The sequence below is a fragment of the Daldinia childiae genome, assembly GCF_008694065.1.
Source record: "Daldinia childiae strain JS-1345 chromosome Unknown Scaffold2, whole genome shotgun sequence".
Classification (NCBI taxonomy): domain Eukaryota; kingdom Fungi; phylum Ascomycota; class Sordariomycetes; order Xylariales; family Hypoxylaceae; genus Daldinia; species Daldinia childiae.
This window is the reverse complement of record NW_022984643.1, coordinates 3049182-3070543: the sequence shown is the minus strand read 5'-3', so window position 1 is coordinate 3070543 and position 21362 is coordinate 3049182. Positions and strand designations below refer to the sequence as shown.

General features: G+C 46.4%; 8 protein-coding genes across 9 annotated transcripts; 4 read left to right on the top strand and 4 right to left on the bottom strand.

The window, feature by feature from the left end:
• Nucleotides 1-106: 106 nt before the first annotated feature.
• GL218_01751 (RCC1 repeat-containing protein C10F6.04) lies at nt 107-1225 on the bottom strand (the record flags this gene model as incomplete). Its single annotated transcript, XM_033578232.1, has 1 exon — nt 107-1225. One exon carries the CDS (start codon nt 1223-1225, stop codon nt 107-109), a length of 1119 nt encoding a protein of 372 aa, XP_033439363.1.
• A 508-nt stretch (nt 1226-1733) lies between these two features.
• GL218_01750 (putative prephenate dehydrogenase [NADP(+)]) lies at nt 1734-3586 on the top strand (the record flags this gene model as incomplete). 2 transcript variants are annotated; one of them, XM_033578231.1, is made up of 5 exons in its annotated part: nt 1734-1852; nt 2207-2267; nt 2323-2434; nt 2491-2639; nt 2690-3586. In XM_033578231.1, the coding sequence occupies 5 exons, from the start codon at nt 1734-1736 to the stop codon at nt 3584-3586; spliced, it is 1338 nt and encodes a 445-aa protein (XP_033439364.1). The 2 variants fall into 2 exon arrangements, with proteins under 2 accessions (XP_033439364.1, XP_033439365.1); XM_033578230.1 differs by lacking the exon at nt 2207-2267 and having other exon boundaries at nt 2388-2434.
• Nucleotides 3587-5476: 1890 nt separating this feature from the next.
• On the top strand, nt 5477-6505 carry GL218_01749 (Endochitinase 2; the record flags this gene model as incomplete). The annotated part of the gene is made up of 1 exon (XM_033578229.1): nt 5477-6505. The coding sequence occupies one exon, from the start codon at nt 5477-5479 to the stop codon at nt 6503-6505; it is 1029 nt and encodes a 342-aa protein (XP_033438405.1).
• A 170-nt stretch (nt 6506-6675) lies between these two features.
• GL218_01748 (Kinesin light chain) lies at nt 6676-10760 on the bottom strand (the record flags this gene model as incomplete). The annotated part of the gene is made up of 6 exons (XM_033578228.1): nt 6676-7676; nt 7749-9458; nt 9508-9573; nt 9634-10214; nt 10260-10502; nt 10555-10760. 6 exons carry the CDS (start codon nt 10758-10760, stop codon nt 6676-6678), a joined length of 3807 nt encoding a protein of 1268 aa, XP_033438404.1.
• Nucleotides 10761-12131: 1371 nt separating this feature from the next.
• GL218_01747 (uncharacterized protein) lies at nt 12132-13930 on the top strand (the record flags this gene model as incomplete). The annotated part of the gene is made up of 2 exons (XM_033578227.1): nt 12132-13001; nt 13088-13930. 2 exons carry the CDS (start codon nt 12132-12134, stop codon nt 13928-13930), a joined length of 1713 nt encoding a protein of 570 aa, XP_033438413.1.
• Nucleotides 13931-14364: 434 nt separating this feature from the next.
• On the bottom strand, nt 14365-15692 carry GL218_01746 (D-2-hydroxyacid dehydrogenase; the record flags this gene model as incomplete). Its single annotated transcript, XM_033578226.1, has 4 exons — nt 14365-14965; nt 15025-15112; nt 15167-15219; nt 15304-15692. The coding sequence occupies 4 exons, from the start codon at nt 15690-15692 to the stop codon at nt 14365-14367; spliced, it is 1131 nt and encodes a 376-aa protein (XP_033438412.1).
• An 824-nt stretch (nt 15693-16516) lies between these two features.
• On the top strand, nt 16517-18106 carry GL218_01745 (uncharacterized protein; the record flags this gene model as incomplete). The annotated part of the gene is made up of 1 exon (XM_033578225.1): nt 16517-18106. One exon carries the CDS (start codon nt 16517-16519, stop codon nt 18104-18106), a length of 1590 nt encoding a protein of 529 aa, XP_033438411.1.
• Nucleotides 18107-18772: 666 nt separating this feature from the next.
• GL218_01744 (uncharacterized protein) lies at nt 18773-20351 on the bottom strand (the record flags this gene model as incomplete). Its single annotated transcript, XM_033578224.1, has 2 exons — nt 18773-19725; nt 19787-20351. The coding sequence occupies 2 exons, from the start codon at nt 20349-20351 to the stop codon at nt 18773-18775; spliced, it is 1518 nt and encodes a 505-aa protein (XP_033438410.1).
• Nucleotides 20352-21362: the final 1011 nt, after the last annotated feature.

Here is a 21362-nt window from a genome sequence, read left to right as displayed (position 1 = left end):
GAGAGCATCCCTATTCATATTCGTCGTGGCTAGATATCTAATGTTTGAGCTCTGGCTATAATAGGTACGGAGGTGTACCAGAAGCTTGACCACGGATGTTAGTAGCCTAAAGAAACATTCCATCTATTTTGATATTGATCCAACTTGTAGCACACCCAGCTCCGATCGTCGTAATTTGAGATCCCTCCGATAAGTGCTTCAATGACGCAAGCACATTCCATCGACCCTTAACATCTCCGAATTTCTCGGTTTGCGGTCCACAATTTCCATGTTCTCCCCACCCCCATGATAATACATCACCGCCCTCAGTCACAGCTAGAATATGCTCACTTCCAGCAACGATGCTCTCCAATTTTGGGAGTCCCGGAGGTGGCAGTTGTCCGTGATCATTTCGACCCCATGCGACCATTGTGCCATCTCGTTGTAAAACATAAATGCCTCCCCAGCTTGCAGTAATCGTACTCCAATTGGGTATCTCAGCAGGGGCGGTGCTTTTCAATTCCCATTTATCTGCTCCCAGGACAAGTAATCGACCATCCCCAGGCTCGCTAATAAGACAAGTTGTGTATTGACAACAGACGGCCTTAGCCACCTTAAAAGAAATTCCGTTAAGTTTCCGCGGATGGTATATTACACCCTTTGAATCGGCTTCGTTATACAGCTCCCCTAACTGGCCCTTGCGCCCATTACCCCAACCGTAGACATCTCCGTTATCTAATACAGCAACCACATGCCTGAAGCCGGCAGCTAGGCTTTGAATCTCTGTCCCGGAGGGAGGGAAGTTCTTGAGTAGAATTGGACTTAAAGCAGATCCCAAACTTATATTAGCAGTCCCTACGTCAGGGACCCCGCATACATACACGCGTGTAGCTTTGCCACTATCATCCCTAAGCACGAATATAGATGAGTCCCATGTACAGGCAACATGAACGACGGGGCCGTGACTTTCAGGAGTCGAGAGGACCAGCTCATGAAACTTGGATGCTTTCACATCCTTGGCATTTTCCACGATCCCGCAGGCACCACTCGAAGGGTTGCCGGCCCAGAAAGCCTTCCCTAGTTCCGTAACTATAATTGTGTGGTTTCCCCCTGCTGCAATCGTTACAACGGGGTCCTCAGGAGCTTCACACGCGAACTCGACTTGCTTCGGGACTGATACGTCCTCTTGGTGACCTATACCGAGCTGACCGGATCCGTTGGAGCCGAGCGCGAAGAGACCTTCCATGATAGCTAATGTGCGGCATAAAACTTCTCCTATATGCGCGCTTCTTGAAATATTAGGGCAAATATCAGGTCATTCTCCGTAGCTTGGAGCAGCTCTGACTCTTCCTATTTTATCTAATTCGATGAATGCGGCGTGGCTGAAGAGAGCAAATCGCCAGGTGCCCAGGTCCATGATTGACATACTTTCCAAGTACCTAAGTACCGCACAAGCCACACTCACCTCGGACCATATATACAGTTCCGAGAATAATCCGGGATCCATATAATCAGGTCCAAGCTCAAGCTCCACCTAAATTTTCTGCTTCTATTAAAGCGTCAGTAAAAACTTTTTTTCTACCCTCCTTCATATTTTCCATCGCCAGTTTCCAAACCTAACGTTTCATTGCCCGCTCTGACCTACCAGATTGAGAGTTCGAGTTGCTTGTGCTAAGTGTCCAGCATGTAATCACTCTGCTCTTGAATCCTTCATTCAGGTCATCAATTCTGGTAGGAGAGATTGGGACGATATCATGGCGACCGACAACAGCTCTGGCGTGCCACCCGGCATGGAGAAGTTCATCGTTGGCATCATTGGCATGGGCGACATGGGGAAGATGTACGCGCGGAGGCTTAGCGATGCTGGTTGGAGGTAAGAACTCGCTAGTATGACTGCAATTTGCTGTTGCGCTTCAGCCTCCGTGAATTTATTTTGGTAAGTCACATTCTTATTTCCATACAAGTTTCCTCGCAAATGATGACTTGAGTGCATTTGGCTCGAGCATTGCCCTCGGCTTCCAGGCGGTCATTCTGATTCCTGGCGGTCGTTGGCTTTCCATGATGAAAATTCTCAGCTACCTTATAATTTTTTGTCTGAAGCGCTTTTACAATCTCCTATTTTACATGACACGTTTTATTATGTCAGAAGCTAATATGGGACGCATAGGTTTTACTAAGTGCCAGTTCGAAATGTAATCTCAGCAGTACTAATTATCGGTGTTGATAGAGTAATGGCTTGCGACAAGGAGGATCAATATGAGAATTTACGTGAAGAGTTTACAAGTCGGGTACATATATATAGTCATCCATTCTCAGGGGGAATCCATGCTGAGAGGTTTCCAGAGCAATATACAAATTCTCCGAAATGGCCATCTTGTATCTCGCGCGTGTGACTATATTATTTACAGCGTAGAGGCTGCGGCGATTAACCATGTCGTTGCCGAATATGGCCCATGTACGGTGTCTTGATGTATCTGAACTTTTGAAACATAACTTACGAAGTTTACACAGCAACAAAGCTTGGTGCCATCGTAGGTGGGCAAACATCGTGTAAAGACCCTGAGATCAAGGCATTCGAAGACCACCTCCCGGCGGACGTGGACATAGTTTCTTGCCATTCTCTTCATGGCCCTAAGGTCGACACGACAGGCCAGCCATTAGTACTACCCCTACTACATCTATCTACTTAACACCGCTCACCATAAATCAGGTTATTATCAGGCACCGGGCTTCCGATGATTCCTTTAAGAAGGTCGAGACCGTCCTCCAATGCTTACATTCAACGCACGTGTATCTATCAGCACACGAGCATGATCGCATCACAGCAGACACACAAGCTGTAACGCACGCAGCGTTCTTGAGCATGGGCAAGGCGTGGCACTCAACGCGTCAGTTCCCTTGGGAGGGCGCGCGCTACGTCGGCGGCATCGAGAACGTCAAGATCAACCTAACGCTACGCATCTACAGCCAGAAGTGGCACGTATACGCCGGTCTCGCGATCCTAAACCCAGAAGCCCGTAAGCAGATCGACCAGTACGCGAAGAGCGTGACGGAACTGTACAAACTCATGCTCGGCGGACATCTCGACGAGCTGCGCGCGCGCGTCCTAGCCGCTAAGGAGAAGGTATTCGGCAAAGAGCACGAGCCAAAGTGGGCTGATAAGCCACTGCTAAAAGACGAAGTCCTGGACCAATTCATCCTCGGGGGCGCGCGAGCAGAGCGCCAACAACCACTTCCTAATAACCACCTCAGCCTACTAGCAATGGTGGACTGCTGGAGCGCCCTAGGCATCGTGCCGTACGACCACATGATCTGCAGCACGCCGCTGTTCCGGCTCTGGCTCGGAGTCACGGAGCACCTGTTCCGGGACGCGGGGCGGCTAGACGAGGCGCTGCGGATCGCGGTCGAGGATAACACGTTCCGCAGCGACGACCTCGAGTTCACGTTTGCGGCGCGCGGCTGGGCGGAGTGTGTTAGTCTTGGACACTTCGAGACGTGGAAGGAGCGGTTCGTTGTTACGCAGAAGTTCTTCGAGCCGAGGTTCCCCGGCGCTATTGAGGTTGGGAATGCGATGGTGAAGGCGGTGCTGGAGAGTACTAAGGATTAGGGACTGGAACGCTTAGGGAAGGGGTGGGTTGTGTGTGTGTGTTCTGGCGTTGGTTTTTACTGGGAGGTTTTGTGTATGGATTCGTGAGAATATATTGAGCATTGCGGTTGTGTTGTTGCATTGTTACGACGAGTACTCGTTGATGATGCGGTTTGATTAATGAAATATATGTTTCTCAATATATTTTCAGCATATATGTCACTGGCATAAAATATTTCCGCACATCATATGCAACCTTGAAGGCAAAGACTTAGGCTGAGTAAGTATCTTCGATTCTGTTTTTAGTTATTGGTTAGGTAAATTAAATGAAGCCTTTCAGACTTATACATCTAAGTGGTACACTTCTCTCTTAATGTTTTACTATATAATGCCCTATGGATCATTTTATTAAAATAGTTTAAAATCAGAGGTTCACTTCTACTAGGCTTTCGGGTATTTGCTATACATATCTGTACCTAGGCAGTTATGGTATCTCTCTAAGGACTCCTGTGATGTCCTATAGTCTTCTTCAATAGGATGAAAGGGGAGGTGGAGGTGGGGTATGCCAGCTCTTACTCTCCAGGGGCTCCTAATTCTATATTATGTAGTATGACAAGTTTACTTACCAATGATATCTACGTAGATATCTACGTAGTATAGAAACGCCGAGGTTGAATTTCCTAGGATTTAAATACGTAGCCTTTTAATATGTCAGATGCAACCCTTAAGAGCACTCCTCCACGTGCCTTGCAGTACCTGCATTGAAACTGTACGTCAACGAAGGGAATCGTTTTTAAAGCCTTCCTGATTGGTGATGAGATATCTACGAGTTAAAATAACCCGTCGGTATAGCTCGGACAATCATGCCTCCCTCTTATCACGCTACCGCGAATTACCCAAAAAGGTAGCTCATTGCATGATCAACATAGATATAGCTACTTCTATACCCATTGCTACCCTAGTCTTCCTGATAAAGCGGGTCAACTGTTAACGTTGCAGGTCATTTGTCGTGAGCTTGATTTAACATTCTAATCTCCCCCCTTATGCAAAAACCATTTATCTTCTGTTTCGCTTGACTATTCCAACACCAACAACTATTTGTTCGTTCGTTTAAACCCGTTTTGCTGTAACGTAGTGATAGAGATTATGAGACCCCCGTTGTGTTACGTCCTCCTTGATCGGGCAAACTTGCCAAGACCGGGATCATCGGCCGATGCACGACTCCACATCTCCGGACCCCTGAGGTCAGATGTAGGAGAGGCAAGGCTCCTTGCCCGTTATCACGCCGACTTCCTCTTTTACATGTGCACTATGCCTTTACGCGGCTCTTTACTAAGTCCGGAATTAACTGCTACTGCAACTTATACCCTGTCTGAAATTTTGGTCATAGGCAAGCTTCATGTATCCCCTATCCCATCGTTGACAGAAGACACTACTACCCTATGTAGTTTTTTATAGTACGTGACACTTACCGAATCCCCTTTGGAATTGCTTCTTAACCAATCATATTGTTTCTAAGCTTTAATTATAAAGGCAGCATTCCCGAGCACTTTCCAAGTATGTTAATGAGCGACAGTGAAAGCAGCATGTTACTAGTAAACTGCAAGGGGATTTGGTCTACTGCCATTCAAGGCTATAGGTACTGTGACTGTCTTTTCGCGTGATACATGTAACGTCTCCTGACATAGCGAAGACGTCGGCTTAATGTCAACTTACTAACACAATGGCATATATATCTACTCGACTCTCGAGAGGACTTCAGTATACCATAATGATGATACCACCAAGTCTCTCCTTTATCCTTCATTCCAAACACTCCTTCGGAACACACTATCCACTACCTTAAACAGGTTATCCATTTCTTGTATATACTTATTTTCTGTACATACCTTTTATCTTTAACTTATCAATATGCGTTCCGCCACTGTATATAACTATCTTAGCCTTATGCTCGGTGCAGCCACGGCTCTTCCTCATGCTCTTAAATCCCGACAGGCCTCAGGATCTCAGAGCGTTGTCTATTGGGGCCAGAATGGCGGTGGTACGATTGAGAACAACGACCTCTCAACTTATTGTACCGCTGATTCCGGCATTGACATAATCGTTCTGGCTTTCTTGTACTCGTGGGGCAGCGGGAGCGACATCCCTTCTGGCACGGTCGGCCAGTCGTGCTTCATTAGTAACTCGGGTGAAGGACAAAACTGTGATGCCTTGTCCGCAGCTATCAAAACATGTCAAGGGGCCGGGATAAAGGTCATCCTATCATTGGGCGGTGCTACTGCCTCCTATTCTCTGTCTTCACAAGACCAAGCCGAGTCTATTGGAGATTACCTTTGGCAGGCTTACGGCAACTCTGGAAACTCAAGTGTACAACGACCTTTTGGCGACGTTGTAATTGACGGTTTCGACTTCGATCTAGAAGTCAACAGGGGAAGCGAATACTACCAGCACATGATATCCAAACTTCGCTCCAACTTCGAGTCTGACTCTTCACACACATACTACATCACCGGTGCACCTCAATGCCCCATCCCCGAGCCGAACATGGGTGTGATCATCGGTAACTCCACGTTCGACTACCTATGGCCACAGTTCTACAATAATAACAACTACACTTACCCATGTGCTCTTCCCGTCAACGGCAATGCACCATTCAACTACGACCAATGGGTAGAGTGGACGGCCGACACCCCTTCGGCCGATGCTAAGATCTTTATTGGCGTGCCTGCCGCTCCGCTAGCTGCTAACGGCGCACCGACTGGAGAGACATACTACGCAACGCCTGAACAGCTCGCAGATATCGTCAACGACTACAAGAGCAACTCCAGATTTGGCGGTGTGATGATGTGGAGTGCTGGGTTCTCAGACTCCAATGTGAACAATGGCTGCACTTACGCTCAGGAGGTCCACAGTATCTTGGAATCTGGTTCTCCTTGTTAAAGACCATGCTCTTGAGTACTTCTCTCTCTCTATATATTCCTGTTTATAATGGAAATTAGTGACGGGGCCTCCCGTGCTTGATTATATTGATGTATATTACTATCACGACTGAATATGAAACATACAAGTTATAAATATAACCCAGAGAGCGATTTTTCAATTAGATCATCTTAGCCAAATAACGCTCGCATCTGCTCCCCTTCCCATTCATTCTCTTCCAAGTATTCAAGTATAATTTCTAAATTATCCTTACTTTGCAATGTGTCTTCATGGCTTGATCCAAGTAGTTTTTCCCGTCCTTCGGTTGCCCGTTGGTACATTTCCTTTGCTTGCACATACTTTTCTTGCTTCTCGAAGGCCTTTCCCAACCCGTATATAGTGTTAAGAGTAATCATGTGTTCTAAACCAAATCCCTTTTCTATTCCTTTAAATATATGTCTAAATATTTCCTCTGCTTGTGAAAACCTCCCAGTTGCGTAGAAAACTACCCCCAAATTATGTAGGGATACTAGAGTGTCCGGATGTTCTAGGCCGAGTTTCCTTTTTTGTACTTCTACTACCCGCTGAAATGTTTGTTGTGCTTCTGCAACTTTCCCTTGGTCTAAATAGGCGTTTCCTAGCATGTCCATGCTGGCTAAAGTATGTACATGTTCTAGGCCGAGTGTTTTTTGTCGTCCTTGTACTGCCTGTTGGAATGTTTCTTCAGCATTTACATATTTATTTTGAATGAAAAAAGTGTTTCCCAGTCGTTGTATGCTGATTAACGTGTCCGGGTGGGATTGACCAAGTATCTTTCTCCGTCCTTCTACTACCCGCTGATACGTCTTCTCTGCCTCCTGATATTGACCAAGATCGTAATTAATGAAACCAATTTGGCTCCATATCGCGTACTTCATTGGCACTTCATGATTTCCAAATTTCATTATTGCATTGTGATAAACTTGCAAGGCTTTCTCAGGTTGATTCACTCTTTTGTAGAAACCACCAATTATCATTAATGCGTAAATAGGAACGTTGCTGGCATTTTGTAAAATGAGACGGAATAGAAGTTCGAGAGGACCCGTCAAAGCTTTTGCTCGCCGAATATGGTATTGCAATCTTATTAATAAATCGAGTTGTTTCGAAGCCGTTAGCACGCTGTTCTGGTTGAACATTTCCGTCATCACGGGCACTGTTCGGTGAATGTCATTTGAATCTTTATGTATTGCGAGGCTAGGAGTGAAAGTGTGATGACCGAACATACTGCTATTGGATTCATCGTTGACAATATCTGAAATCATGTCAAAGACCATCCTGTAAAGGTCTGCCCGCCGGTCGTTTTCACCAAAACTCTCCTCTAGATTCTCAATCTGCCGACGTAAGTGAGTATAAACACGTACTAAGAACTTTCCCTCGGCCCCATTTAGGAGCCATGTCGTGAACTCTTCTGCCTCAACGCCGGAAGACCCATCTTCCACTAAATGAACTGCGAAGTATTCAACCCAAGAGAAGCTTGCCTCAGACATGAGATATTGGTGAAACTTGTTGACAACGTCAAAAGAAAAATTTCCGGCCCTATTAACGTGGTAAACTAAATTTTTAGACGCGTACTCCAGGAATGGATGGACATCGTAGGGCATTGACGATTCATCCTGATCCCGGAGAGGGAAGCCGTAGTTTCCAATTTCTAGGTAGTCGATGCAGGTCGAGACGAGCAAATAGTGCGATTCTTCTGGATTAATCCGTAGGTCGATAATTTTATGATCACCGTCCCTTGACCATTCGCTCTCTGGTCTAGTCAAAAATTCTTTGACGGATATATGAACCAGTGAAACCACTCCATCAGTTATCTGTAAGAAAATTCCGCAGATACGAAGAACCTTTTTAGCTATGTCCTTTGGCATGCAATCTTCGAGTGAGCATTCGTGCGATGTCTTCGAATCTGACCTAGATACCAATGCATGGGCATACTGTAGTTCCTTAACGTTTAACGGCCGACGGGCTGCTATAACGAATGCTAGAAGGCGTTTAGTAAATCTGAGATCGATATTATCTAGTTCTTCCACGAGTTGTAAAAACAAGTGCCGGTAAGTCTTTTGAAGACCATGCGGCAGATTGTGCAATCTTTCAATAACTTCCGTCCTAGAGAAAGACTTGCAAAGGTCTCGAACCATCAATTTCACCCAAAGGAACATGCCTTGGGAGCCGTCGCGAAGGGTCTTGAATGCGAGGTCGCGAACTTCAGATGATTGAAGGATTATGGACTTGGCCATCTCAGTATTGATGAATGCGTCGATGTCAGCCTTGATTAAGCTGGGAGTAATCTCGATTACGTGGTTTGATTGGTTGATTGGTTGAAGAATGTGCGTTCTCCCTAAGAGGACGGCGTGAGCATCTTTATTGGCAGTGAGCAGGTCAATGACCTGATTAAAGAGCTCTTCACCAGATTCCTTGCATTCATCAACTCCATCAATCACCCAGTACATGGGCCCTGACATAGACGTTGTGATATCCTTAAAGGTAGTCCATAGCTCGGAGGTTAAGGGTTGGCCATGCGACATGAGGTCTCGCATGATTTCGAAGCTCTCGTCCGAGACTGGTTCTTGTAATAGTTGCCACAACAATGACCGGGCTAAGTTATCCAAGGTTTGGCGACTAGTATCCGAGCCAGAGAAAGAGAAAAATAATACCTGGTTTCCCTTACGTCTCAATGACTCTACGATTGAGGATGCCAGGACAGTTTTCCCACAACCGTGGGTGCCGTAGATATGGAGCAGACGATGGTCTGCGTCTGTCGGATTCGTTGATGTACTGCTCCATTTCGAGAATATAGGATGTGACCATATCCAGTCACATGTTCCGCTCAACCTTTCTCGAATATGGTTGTTGTAAATCTCCCTCATATTGGACGGCCTGAGCCATATATCGCATCTGTACTTTAGATCTAACCTGTCCGCCCGAGCCTTCTCTAACACTATGCAGCATTTAGCACTATTAGACCCAGGACAATAACATTGACATACTGTCTATAGAATGAGAAGGTATCGCTCCTACGGCAAGTATACGTGATATGTCCGTTGTCGAAACATCTATAGAATGTCAACTAGAGAACGAAAACTTCATGCATAGGTAACTTTCGATTCACACACTTTTCTTCAATTTCAAATTTCGAATACAGTCTCGTACCCGGAATCCCTGTGTTTGATGATCGAGATAACCATCTGTTGCCGCCTCTATAGCGCCTTGCTCTTGGTATTCTGTCAATTTGATATGTTGTAGTCCTTGGTCGACACTGAAGCGGAAGTATCGCTTTTCGTCAAAGTGCTGACGCCACTTAGCTATGAATCTCTTTTCCGTATTATCAGTCTCTGTCGCAATTTCGACTATCGTCTCAGAAAGGAACTTGAACATCTTAAGCTTGATCGGCTTCTTCCCAGGATTCCCAGTCCCAACCGAAACGAAGCATTTGACAAGAGGTTTCAAATCTGCTGTGTCAGGACACCAGATATTTGAAGCTTCCCCTTCCACCTCTTCTACCGGATTATTTGCGCCTAACGCGCCATCAGCGAACTTACGTTCCCCAATATCAACAGGATCGAAGAAAGTCGTTGCGGCAGATGTCGCGAGTGCAGCTTCGGAAATAGTGGCAGGAATCTGCAGTTTATCAGGCAAATTGTAGCTTCTTAGGCGAACGATGTCCTTGGTCTCGTGCGCAATAGTGCAAACGAAACTAATATCATTAGAGCTTCCTTGATAATATTTAGGAGAGACTTACACTCTACATTTACGATCGACCCCGTCATTGAAGAGGTCAGTCTCTTTAGAACCATGCTTAATAATCGCCTTCTTGATTGCGCTCTCGAGTTTCTCGGACTTGAATCGTGACCTGCTTTTCCCCGTCAAGCTAATCGGGAACGAGTTCCATTTCTTTTTGAAAACGGATTTCATAAGCTCGCTATATACTATGATGCATTCATCGACATCCATTTCGAGCCGACCCAGCATAATAGCGATAAGTCTATCCTATTAGTTAGGTAGTTATACTATCAAAAGAATAGAAGTACACTCACCCGCCTGTGCTCGTACCACCGATGAGATCGAACACATCGCATGGCTTCACGGGTGGGAGATTGTCTAACCCACGCTCGTGGTTCAGTCGCGCCATAATACCCTTGAGGATATACAGGGACGACAGCCCTCGGACCCCACCACCATCGAGGGATAATAGGCAGAGCCCATTATCGTCGAGTGGATCTAACTCTCCGCCGCGCTGCATTCCTGTTGCTCATGCCATCGCCGATTTTGCGGTCTAGATAAAGGCTCATTTTCTAAAGGGAAAATGTGAGAAAGGTATTGTGGAAGAAACTGGTATTATCTATGTGAGGCTGAGGCCTCGAGGGAGCTGGGGGCAGTGTGCTAGCTTGGCGTATTGCGGCTGAGAGCGAGGTGTGCTGGCTTGATGCGAGTAGGAGATCAAGAATTATTATTGGGTAATCGTATTCACGAAATAAACCAATTGAGCAGGACCACATATCACGCAATATTATCAAGCCTTATTTCGCGCAAGGCTATTATGTCGAAATCTGCCCAACATGACCTGCGACGATGGCAGTTGGTTTGGTTCTGTGCATTGGCTACTGGCACAGTGGTGATAGCATCGGCCGGAGCCAATTCAGTCATTATCATATAGTGGTTATGGTATCGTAAGAGTAAGGCTTACGTGCTTAGGTAATTAATCTGAGAGTTATGAAATATCCGACGAGTCCGGTCTGAGAAGGTTAAAATTCACCGGATCCGCTGTTACTCGGAACGGACCCGGTGATCCGGGCCGGGTTGTATGGAGCTTCCACAGTACGCCCTAGTTAGGTCCTATAATATTGGTTGTTATTCTTGGATTGAAGGTATACGAAAATTGGCCTTCTCAGGAGTAATATACATCTAGTCAGATCTACCTGAAAGTGGGCAAGGGACTGCTTTCAGGTACAATAAATCGTGTCTTAGCATTGGATGCATACCATATAAATATGACCTCTTTCTTCACTCATACAGTTAATAGACTAATAAAAGGTAGCTACAGTATACAATATCTTCCAGTATAGTCAATGTATAATATTATTATATATGAAATATGCCCATGCGACTCTTATAGCTATTAACATGTATCACCCACTACTTAAAACATTTAAATAATGAATTGAAAATGAATTGAATAGAAAGTAACTAACTAATATTCACCACGTTCACGGAACTCTTTCCCTAAAGCGGATTTTCATACTACCATCAGGCAACTATAGCGCATGATGTGTACGTCGTAAAAGGGAATACCACGGGAAATAATGATAGTCATGCGATGGAAAAGGCAATTGTAGTGAAGCCTCGGCAGCAGGTGGGAGGGGAGGGGAACCACGCGATGGTTAGGTACCGCAGTAGCAGGACGAACCCCGCCGTGCGATTTACGGCTTAACTAACAGGGTTCACATTCCCTTATTCGTATTTTATAACATACACGTACGCAAGAACGCCAGACGTAATTTACAAAAGTTCGTTCTATTTAATTCTGGTTTCCCCAAAAATGAATCCATCCCCATCTTGGTTCTTACTTCTTTAAACGTAATTAACTAAAAAATTGGAAAGGCAATAAAGCACAATGGCGAGCATAGATGATGCCGGCAAGCAGACAGCCCCGGTTATCATCGTGGGCGGCGGTTTGGCGGGGTTGGTAGCTGCTTTTGAGTTATCACAGCGCGGCGTGCGGACGTTAATTGTGGACCAAGAAGGAGAGCAGAACCTCGGTGGCCAGGCATTTTGGTCATTGGGCGGAATCTTCTGCGTCGATTCGACGGAACAAAGACGGCTTGGTATTAAAGATAGCCGGAAGCTCGCCATGCGCGATTGGCTTGGATCAGCACGCTTTGATCGCCTTGAGGATGAGGATATCTGGCCGCGCCGCTGGGCCGAAGCTTTTGTCGACTTTGCTACGGATGGGATGGAGAAGTACCTTAAGGACCGTGGTGCTGGCTTCCTCTCTGCGGTGAGTTGGGCCGAGCGCGGTGACGGTTCGGCAGATGGTCATGGAAACTCGGTCCCGCGGTTCCACATTACCTGGGGCGCCGGACCCGAAGTTGTGCGCGTGTTTGCCGAACCCGTCCAAGAAGCAGCGAAAAAAGGTATTGTGGAGTTTAAGTTCAGGCATAGGGTAGATGAACTACTTGTCGATGAAAACGGCAGAGCGTCCGGGGTCCGAGGACGTATTCTTGAGCAAGACCCGTCGCCTCGAGGAGTCAAGACGTCAAGGGAAGAGGTGGGAGATTTTGAGCTCCATGGCGCAGCAGTAATTGTTTCTTCCGGAGGTATTGGAGGCAACGTGGAGGCGGTAAAGAAAGCGTGGCCCCTGGATCGTCTTGGTCCGAAGGTACCGGAGAATTTCGTCATTGGTGTTCCTGCGCACGTTGATGGCCGGATGGTGGGAATTGCGGAGTCGGCGGGCGCCAATTTCATCAACCGCGACAGGATGTGGGTGAGTAGTATTTGGAGTTTATCTCTTCCATGACTCTCAAAACACTTATGTTTCTTTCTTATATAATCACTAACTCACCGATGCAGCATTACACCGAGGGCCTGCAGAATTGGAATCCGATCTGGCCAGATCACGGAATCCGTGTTCTGCCAGCACCATCGTCACTCTGGCTGGATGCAACCGGAAAAAGACTTCCGCCATTCCTATACCCCGGATGTGACACATTAGCAACGCTCAAGTACATATGCAGCACCGGTTACGATTACACCTGGTTCATTCTCGACCAATCCATAATCGCGCGCGAATTTGCGCTATCAGGCTCAGAACAGAACCCCGACCTGACAGAGAAGAGCTTCTGGCAACTTCTCAAGAACCGAGTCTTTAGCTCCAAGGGCACGGTGCCCGTACAAAACTTCCAGAAGTTTGGGAAAGACTTTGTCGTGCGCGATAACCTCGAGGACCTGGTCGCTGGCATGAACGAGATAGCTAAATCTGCCGGCGGGCCTATACTCGACCCCGCGGCTATTAGGGAAGTCGTCGAGACGCGCGACGACCAATTCGTGAATAGTTACTGCAAGGATGCCCAGGTGATGGCTATCCGCAACGGCCGCAACTACTGGCCTGATACCCGCCGTGTAGCGGCACCCCACCAGATCTTAGACCCGAAGCATGGTCCTCTGATCGCAGTTCACATGAACCTCCTAACGCGCAAGACACTCGGCGGGCTTGAGACGAATCTAGAAAGCAATGTTATGAAGGCAAATGGCGAGAAGTTCCCCGGTCTATATGCCGCGGGTGAGGCAGCCGGGTTCGGCGGTGGTGGAGTTCACGGGTACAACTCGCTCGAGGGCACGTTCCTCGGCGGCTGCATCTTCTCGGGCAGGGCAGCGGGAAGGGCGATCGCTGATGAGCTTCTTGGACCTGCTTGAGGGTAGTAGGCCTGGTTTTCGAAGTGTAAATTGCGATGTATACTATTTACGGGACGTTCGTGACGTAACATGGGATGGTTCTTCTTACTGGCGAATGAATGAAACAAAAGTTTATACAATCAAAATTGGACCTCATGAATAATAGTAATGTGATTGAGTGTTGACAATCGATCGTTATGACCGGGAGACTCGAATATATCTTATTTGAAGAAGTGTTGTTTATAAGCAGTGTTGTTTATAAGCAGTGAATAGGGAGGGTGTAGATCCTGGCATATATAAAAGGAATGATACAGGATAAAGATAAATATGCAAAATATGCAATTGATACAACCGATGACTTTGACTTTTCAATTTCCCCTAATTTCCTTTTTTCCTTCACCAACGGACAGACCGGAAGTATATCCTCCACCCCAAATCCCAGTCAAGCACCGAGTCTAATAGCCCCTCTTTTTGCTCACCCGGTTCATAAACTCCTTGCCCTCGCTCAAGTTGCGCAGATTAATCTCTAGGATATCCAGCAGGCGACGGTTGTAGCTCGTCGAGTTGCCGCTGACGTGGGGCGTGATGATGACGTTTTTCGCGTCCCAGAGCGGGTGGCCCTTCGGCAGGGGTTCCGGGTCCGTGACGTCGAGGGCGGCGCCGCGGATCCATTCTTCGTTGAGCGCGATGACTAGGTCGTCCGTGTTGACGACGGGGCCTCGGCCGATGTTGCTGACGAAGGTGTGCTTCTTCTGGAGGATCTTGAGCTGTGGTGCTGAGATTAATCCCTGTGTTTGAGGGGTTAGAGGCACGGCTAGCACTAGGAGATCCAAGTCTGCGGAGAGGAACTCGTTGATTTCTTCTGGTTTCGTGCCTGAAAACCATTTTGATGGTAGAGAACCCTCTGGGTCGCCCAGGCCGGGCACGATGTATGAGTGGTCGCGACGAGACTCGGGCGTGGGCCTGGGTCTGTTCGTGTATGCATACACTTCCATGCCAATAGCCTTAGCTATCCGTGCTACCTGTCTTCCGATACTTCCGTATCCCAATATACCGCTACGTAGCACTATCAGCATTGATATCTGAGAGTTGATTCTTAGAATAACAAGGCTTACACTCGTTGGTTGACAGCATCTTGGGTGTCTGAGTCATCATAACTATGTTCCCACCTGTGCGCCTTCTGATGCTCGAGGAAACGTGGGACTATGAGTGGCAGAGTTAGTATTTTTTAAGTAGAATCACGTTTAGAGTACTCACTGTTATGCTGAAAAGCGAGGTACGTGCTTATGACCCATTCTGCGATTTGTGGTCTAGTGTTATGAGAGGTTTGAAGTCAGTTTTAATGGATTCGGACATAGTTAAAATCATATATAACGTCGACCAATAAAACTTACGGATGAACGCCATTCGCCGTGCAAAAAGCAACATCAGTGTCGGTGAATAGAGGATTGTTCAATATATAATTCGCCCCCGCGCTCTGAAGCTGTACCAGCTGTAGCGTAGGAGCCTGTTCTCTAGTAGGGAATTGAGGGCCAATGAGAAGGATAGTAACTGTTTTCCAATCCTCAGGCGTAATATTGGGTGGGAGGTCTGGTTTGCTCCATGTATCCCAACGAATATGAAATACCTTGAGGCCGGGATAGGTCTTGCGCAAGCCATCGACGTATCCCTCAGGAGGGTCCCAGGGCACGATTAGCAGGATCTTGTGTCCCGCTAAACCACTATTCGTAACCATCTCTGCCGCGGGGGTACCTGAGGGGTTTTCAATCAGGACGTTTCTCATGATTGGAGCGGTCTTAATGACTTAGTCTAAGTAAAGTGTTTTTGTTTGTATGTATGTTATGGTGTTTGAGCCGTTTGAGTATTGAAATTTTGATACCGTGTCAATGCAATTCCCCCGCCTTAGACGCTGCCGACTTTGGTCGGATCAATGGCGCAATCGGACTTATTCGGACTGTACGAAAAGAGTAATTGAAGCACAAATCTCCTTTCCGGCTAATATTGGATCAATTGAACACGATGCTCGATTACATAAATTATTAGAAATTTTGACTTCACTTATAATATCGCGGGGGTGAAATGTTAAGATGGTTTAAAGGTTCTTTGCTTTTAGACTCTGCAACACGTTGGAAGTAATGTGTACCTAAACTAACTAAATACCTCTCAATAAGACATATAAATCCCTTCCTACATATTTAGTTAATTAGGTACAGAGTAGTTTTAAACTGGCAAACAAAATAGTTACTCTATAGGTATTCTTTATCTTGAAAGGTTGACAAATAGAAGATAACTAGTAGATAAAGCTAATACCTTAACGGACATAAACGCAAATATATAAAGATATCCTCCGTATAATGGGACGTTACATTAAATTAGGTATTTTTTTGATGCCTGAATTCGCCTAATGTCCAATTGTGGCGCAGCAACTAAACATGAATATTCTTGCATCATAAGGCTACGGTGAGATTCACTCTCGACACCCCTCGCCTTGAGGGGTCTCAAACCGAGAGCTCTGGCAATAAGTTTGCTTAGGTATCTGTTATATTATAATTAGTATAACTATTATATAATATAGCAACCCTCCCCGCGCGAGCTCCTATATTCATAATGCTTCTCGTGGATTTCCCCCCGGAGATTCTCCACCAGGTCATCCAGGAGTCGATGCCCGAGGGGTTCGAGAGGCTTATGTTGACCTGTCACTATGTTTACGAATGCGGGAAATCTTTAATCGATACTCATGCTTCTTATATTCGAGAAAATCGATATCTCAATTTCGAAGGCATTTTGGACTACGTACCTATGGTCACTTGGATTTATAGCGTCGCAAATAACCCCGTTGTGGCAAGATATGTTTGGCATGTCGATTTTTGCCAGCGGCGGAGGGGGCCGGACGTGGTCTACCCGCGCAAACGTCTTACCGGGGATGCGCTGGCAATGAAGCGCTTAAGAGCATTTATCACGGAATCGCCATATTTGCGCCGTGCCGGAGTAGACGTGGAAGAATGGGCAAGTTCTATCCTTTCTAGAGTTGAGGTTCTCGATGCCGAAGGTCGCGACAAATATTTGGTATTTATGGGTACATTTGTCCTCACGCTTTTCCCTAACCTCAAATCCTTGATGTTGTCCCCGCCACTAAGCTACCGACACGCTATGGAATCGCCAGTTACATCTCCGTGGAATCACGAATACTATTCACAAGCGCGGAGTGTGATGGAGACGATCAGTCGGAAGATCGAGGAGAATCCCGAGGGGGCGTCCCTGGGACAGTTGGCCCAGGTGTGGATTCGAGACCTTGAAAACAACAATGAGAAGATGGATCTACGCGCCTTATTGTCCTTTTTTACTACACCAGACCCTAAATCGTTATCCCTTACTAACTGTGAGGATTATGGTGGCGGGCCGCTCATATTAGGATATCACCGTCACTCCCTGGATATGAGTTTGGGCTTGCGCAAACTTGTATTGGAGCATACTTATGTGGATAGCGACAGTATATCTCTCTTACTTTCCCGCACGCCTTGTCTAGAGCCGTTCAGGTTTAGCTACGTGTCTAAGAATAATAGCAGACCTTCGCTGGATCGTTGGGATGCAGCCGCCTTTATTGCCGCCATTGGAAAGAATGTGGGCCATCACCTGGAAGAACTTATCGTAACGTTGGAGTATCTCGATGGTCATGTAATCAACGGGGTAACTTCTATGAAGGAGTTCACAAGTCTCAAAAGGCTTGACCTTGATGTCCGGGTTTTCCACACCCCCGCGTTTGAAATTGAGGAGAGAGGGGGGTTAATCCGCGAGGATATCTTACGAAAAATCCCTCCCGAGGCATTCGAAGCTATTCCACGATTGGTTAGGATCCTGCCACCTTCTTTAGAAGAAGTGAATCTATTTGCAGACAACGATAAGTATAGGTTCAACCCCGAGATCGTGAAGAGATTATTGGTTGACTTCGCAGTCGACCGGTGGAACTTTCTCCCAAACTTGGAAATATTCGGGTTATGGTGTAAGTTCTCAGGTCTAAAGAGGGCAGACAAAGTCGACCTATGGCATTACGCCAGATCCAAACGCATCACTTGCAATTTTAATTTCAATGACGAACCAGCTTGGAAGTCTTTTCTCGCGAGTCGTTGTACTACTCATCATTATCTGTCGCCGTCACCTTATCCAATAATCAACGTTCTTGAAAATCTAACAGACTGATCTTGAATTGATATGAGTTGGACACCCGAGCAGTCTCGGTTTTACGAACTATGTAAATATTAATTCTCTAATTTTTAAAACTTATTATACTTATATTACATACAACTTCAGTTTAAAATTTTATACCAAATTTGAAACTGCCTCTTGTCAATTATAGGCTCCCTCCGCAACAAGCCTATTAAGTCTCGTCCATCCTGGCCACTAATACATGGTATGCTTATTACCTATAGTCTTAACCATTTGGTGGAATATGAATAGGTACCTACGAATTCGGAACCATTTATTATAACCAATCTGAGCATCAAGATTAACCAATGAATTAATCGTTACGATTACTTAAATTAAGGTAAATTTCGAAAATTATCTTTCATTATATTGATTATCATGCTGCCTTTTGCGGCATCATGTTGGGTATGTCTAACTGCCGTCTTAGACTGCGGCTCTCAAACTCCATGCCAGTACCATGCGCTGTGGGCTGTGGGTGGTAGAATTCCACCTTTCTATCTATCCTCGTCCAATGCAAAAAAAAAAGCTGACAATCCGTTGAAGCATCGCTTATGGGGTATAATATTTCTTGCAAGACAAATGAAACCCGTACTACTTTTTCCGCAACTTATTCAACAACGAACATCGTCTAAACATGCCATGCCGGCGGTCGGACGGATCCTAACGTGCGGCCTCATCGGCTCCCGCGCTTGACGGTGCTCGCTCCTCATATGCTGGACTCTGGGCCCTGCTCCCAACCTCCTGACTTCGTCGACTTAGTGTTAAATCCTCGACACTCTCGATGCTAGAGTAGGGTATGTCGCACGAGTAGGAAGGGGGTGAAGGCGGAACATCTTGGTAGATTGGAGGTGCCTCGTTGTCCCAGCTGACACCCAACCCTGCCCTCTCTGTTATCACGACACCGAAGTGCATTCGTAATATACGTGCCACTCCAGTAGGCGTGATGTGTTTAGGGTGGGCAGTAGGTGCGTATTCTTGGACAACAACCATCTCCACAACTAATTGGTGTGTAATTTGGGTGCCATCTTCGCTCTTCATATCACACACAGTCTTTGTACCAGGTGCAATCTGATACTGGACTTCCATCTCAATACACCCAGATGGAGAGTAGTCCGACTTCCAGCCGCTATGCATATCTGCATGCGCTATTATACGTGCGTCGCTGCGCTTTGAGCCCTTCTTTGTCGGCAAGCCGGTTTCTGGATCTTTTGGCGCATGCTTCTCACATGCCGGCGCTACGGTCTCCATATTTTCTTCGAGCTTCCATGAGAGCCGTTTTAGCTTCCAATACTCCACAGTCTTAACATCAGGGTTATGCTTGACGATACCGTCAAGGCGCATGGTAAATGTATTAGTGCTAATGGGATGTACAACTTGCGTGAAGTGTACGCTAGCTGCAATGTTGGTTGGGGGGAATATGCGAATGCTGTGGTGGGGCAGTTCTGGTACTTGGAGTGATCGCTTTACGTCGATATTCTTCGTGAGCTTGATAGTAGGCCCAGTTCGGGGCGTAGCCTCCGCGAAGAACTCGTATCGAATAGCAACAATCGCGTTGTCCGTTGTCGCAGGTAGATGTCCATCTAATAAAACAGAGAAAGGAAATTCGTGAACGCCTGCATATAGTGTAAGTCATGTATTAAGAAAAGTACCCGGAAAAGGTAAGGTTGGACTTACGCTTAGAAAGAATCGTTGGCTCGCTCAAGAATGTCCAAGACTTGAGCTCTGTCGTTCGATTCGAACATTGCTGGCAATGCCCTGCAAATGGTCTTTTCTGTGTGACATGAATATTTAACCTGGCACTGAAATTCTCGACTTCAAAGCCATCCTCCTTGACGTCAAGTAATAATTGACCGGAAATCAAGGCTCCTGTGCTGTTCTCCGGCTCGCCGTGCATGACAACTGGTGGCGACTCAATTTTCCAGTCTAATGACGCATTGGGATTGGGTGATGACTCCCTGAAAGATTTAGATCCACCAAGATGCAAGCTTGGAAAACTGAGGCGATGGTGACTATGAGAGTCCTTATGTTTTTCCTTAGGAGGTTCGGCCATCTTTACGGGAGGTGCGGCGGAAATCAAAGATTGAGTATGATCGGCGGCACTTTCGAGTACCGTAGTTACAGTGGGTCGTTCTCTGGAGGCGGATCGAGAGTTGGGATTGCTCCTCCGTTGTACGGACGCCTTAATATTGTGAATGCTGTCGTTAGAAGACCTAAAAAAGTCTACTACTCGATGTGGCATTTTGATCAATAGTTTTAGGTCGCTTAGACCTGTGGATCCTCTTACGTCGTGTGACTTCCTTGCGTCTTAATAGCGCTAGAGTACCCAAGCGGCCAAGGTAGAAATAATGAAGTAGGTGCGATTGCGATTCGCTTGCTGTATGCTGCTTGCTGCTTGCTGCTCGATGCCGATGCCGATGGATCTAGGTAAAACCTGAACCTGAACTAATGCATCCGGGTGGCGGTCACCTCTTTGTTGCGCTGGACCAATGCTGAACTTGAATGCCGTGGAATCTGGGGAATAATGGCTAATTTTAGGGCAATGGCGAAATACGACCACACTTTCTTGTTCTTCTTTCCCACGTCCCACGATTTCTGGTACCAGCGCTTTGTGTCCCTTTTGGGAATATTCAAGATTCGTTGTAGGCTTTTGATTGGCTGCAACGATGTCCTTAAGTGCACACCACAAAAGAGTCTCGATGGAACGGTGACGAGGTAAGAAGTTGAATAATGGCTAATGACGGTCTTGGAACTCGACTGTTTCTTCCTGTATAGTTACGTGTTTCTAAAAAAACAACACGTTGTGAACTTGCGCAGCGTTGTTATGTATATAGTTGGGTAGATCGTGTAGTTAAGTGGTGTAAGTGGTGTGTAAGTGATGTAGGGCTGATAGGCGAAAGTGATATTAAAGAGTAATCGAATTTCGGTATACTTCGCTTCGTCGACACTTACGTCTTCTTTTGAAGTTATATTTTAATACTAGTAATAAAGTTTCCATCATGGCATAATACGGCGGGTGACCAAGACGTTATGTAGCTGGCGCAATAAAATGCTTGCTTCACATCATGCTTTTGACCAGAGCTTTCCATCAAGTAATTATGTGTCATGGATTGAGACGGACTGGGTCCGGCCCCTTGTAGTTACAGCGCAAACTCTACAAGTTACAGGCGGGCATGGCCCTCAAGCTCCTCCACTAAGTCGCAGCGGTCACAGGGGATCCTCAGCACGTATTCAAGCGCCTGTAAATGATTTG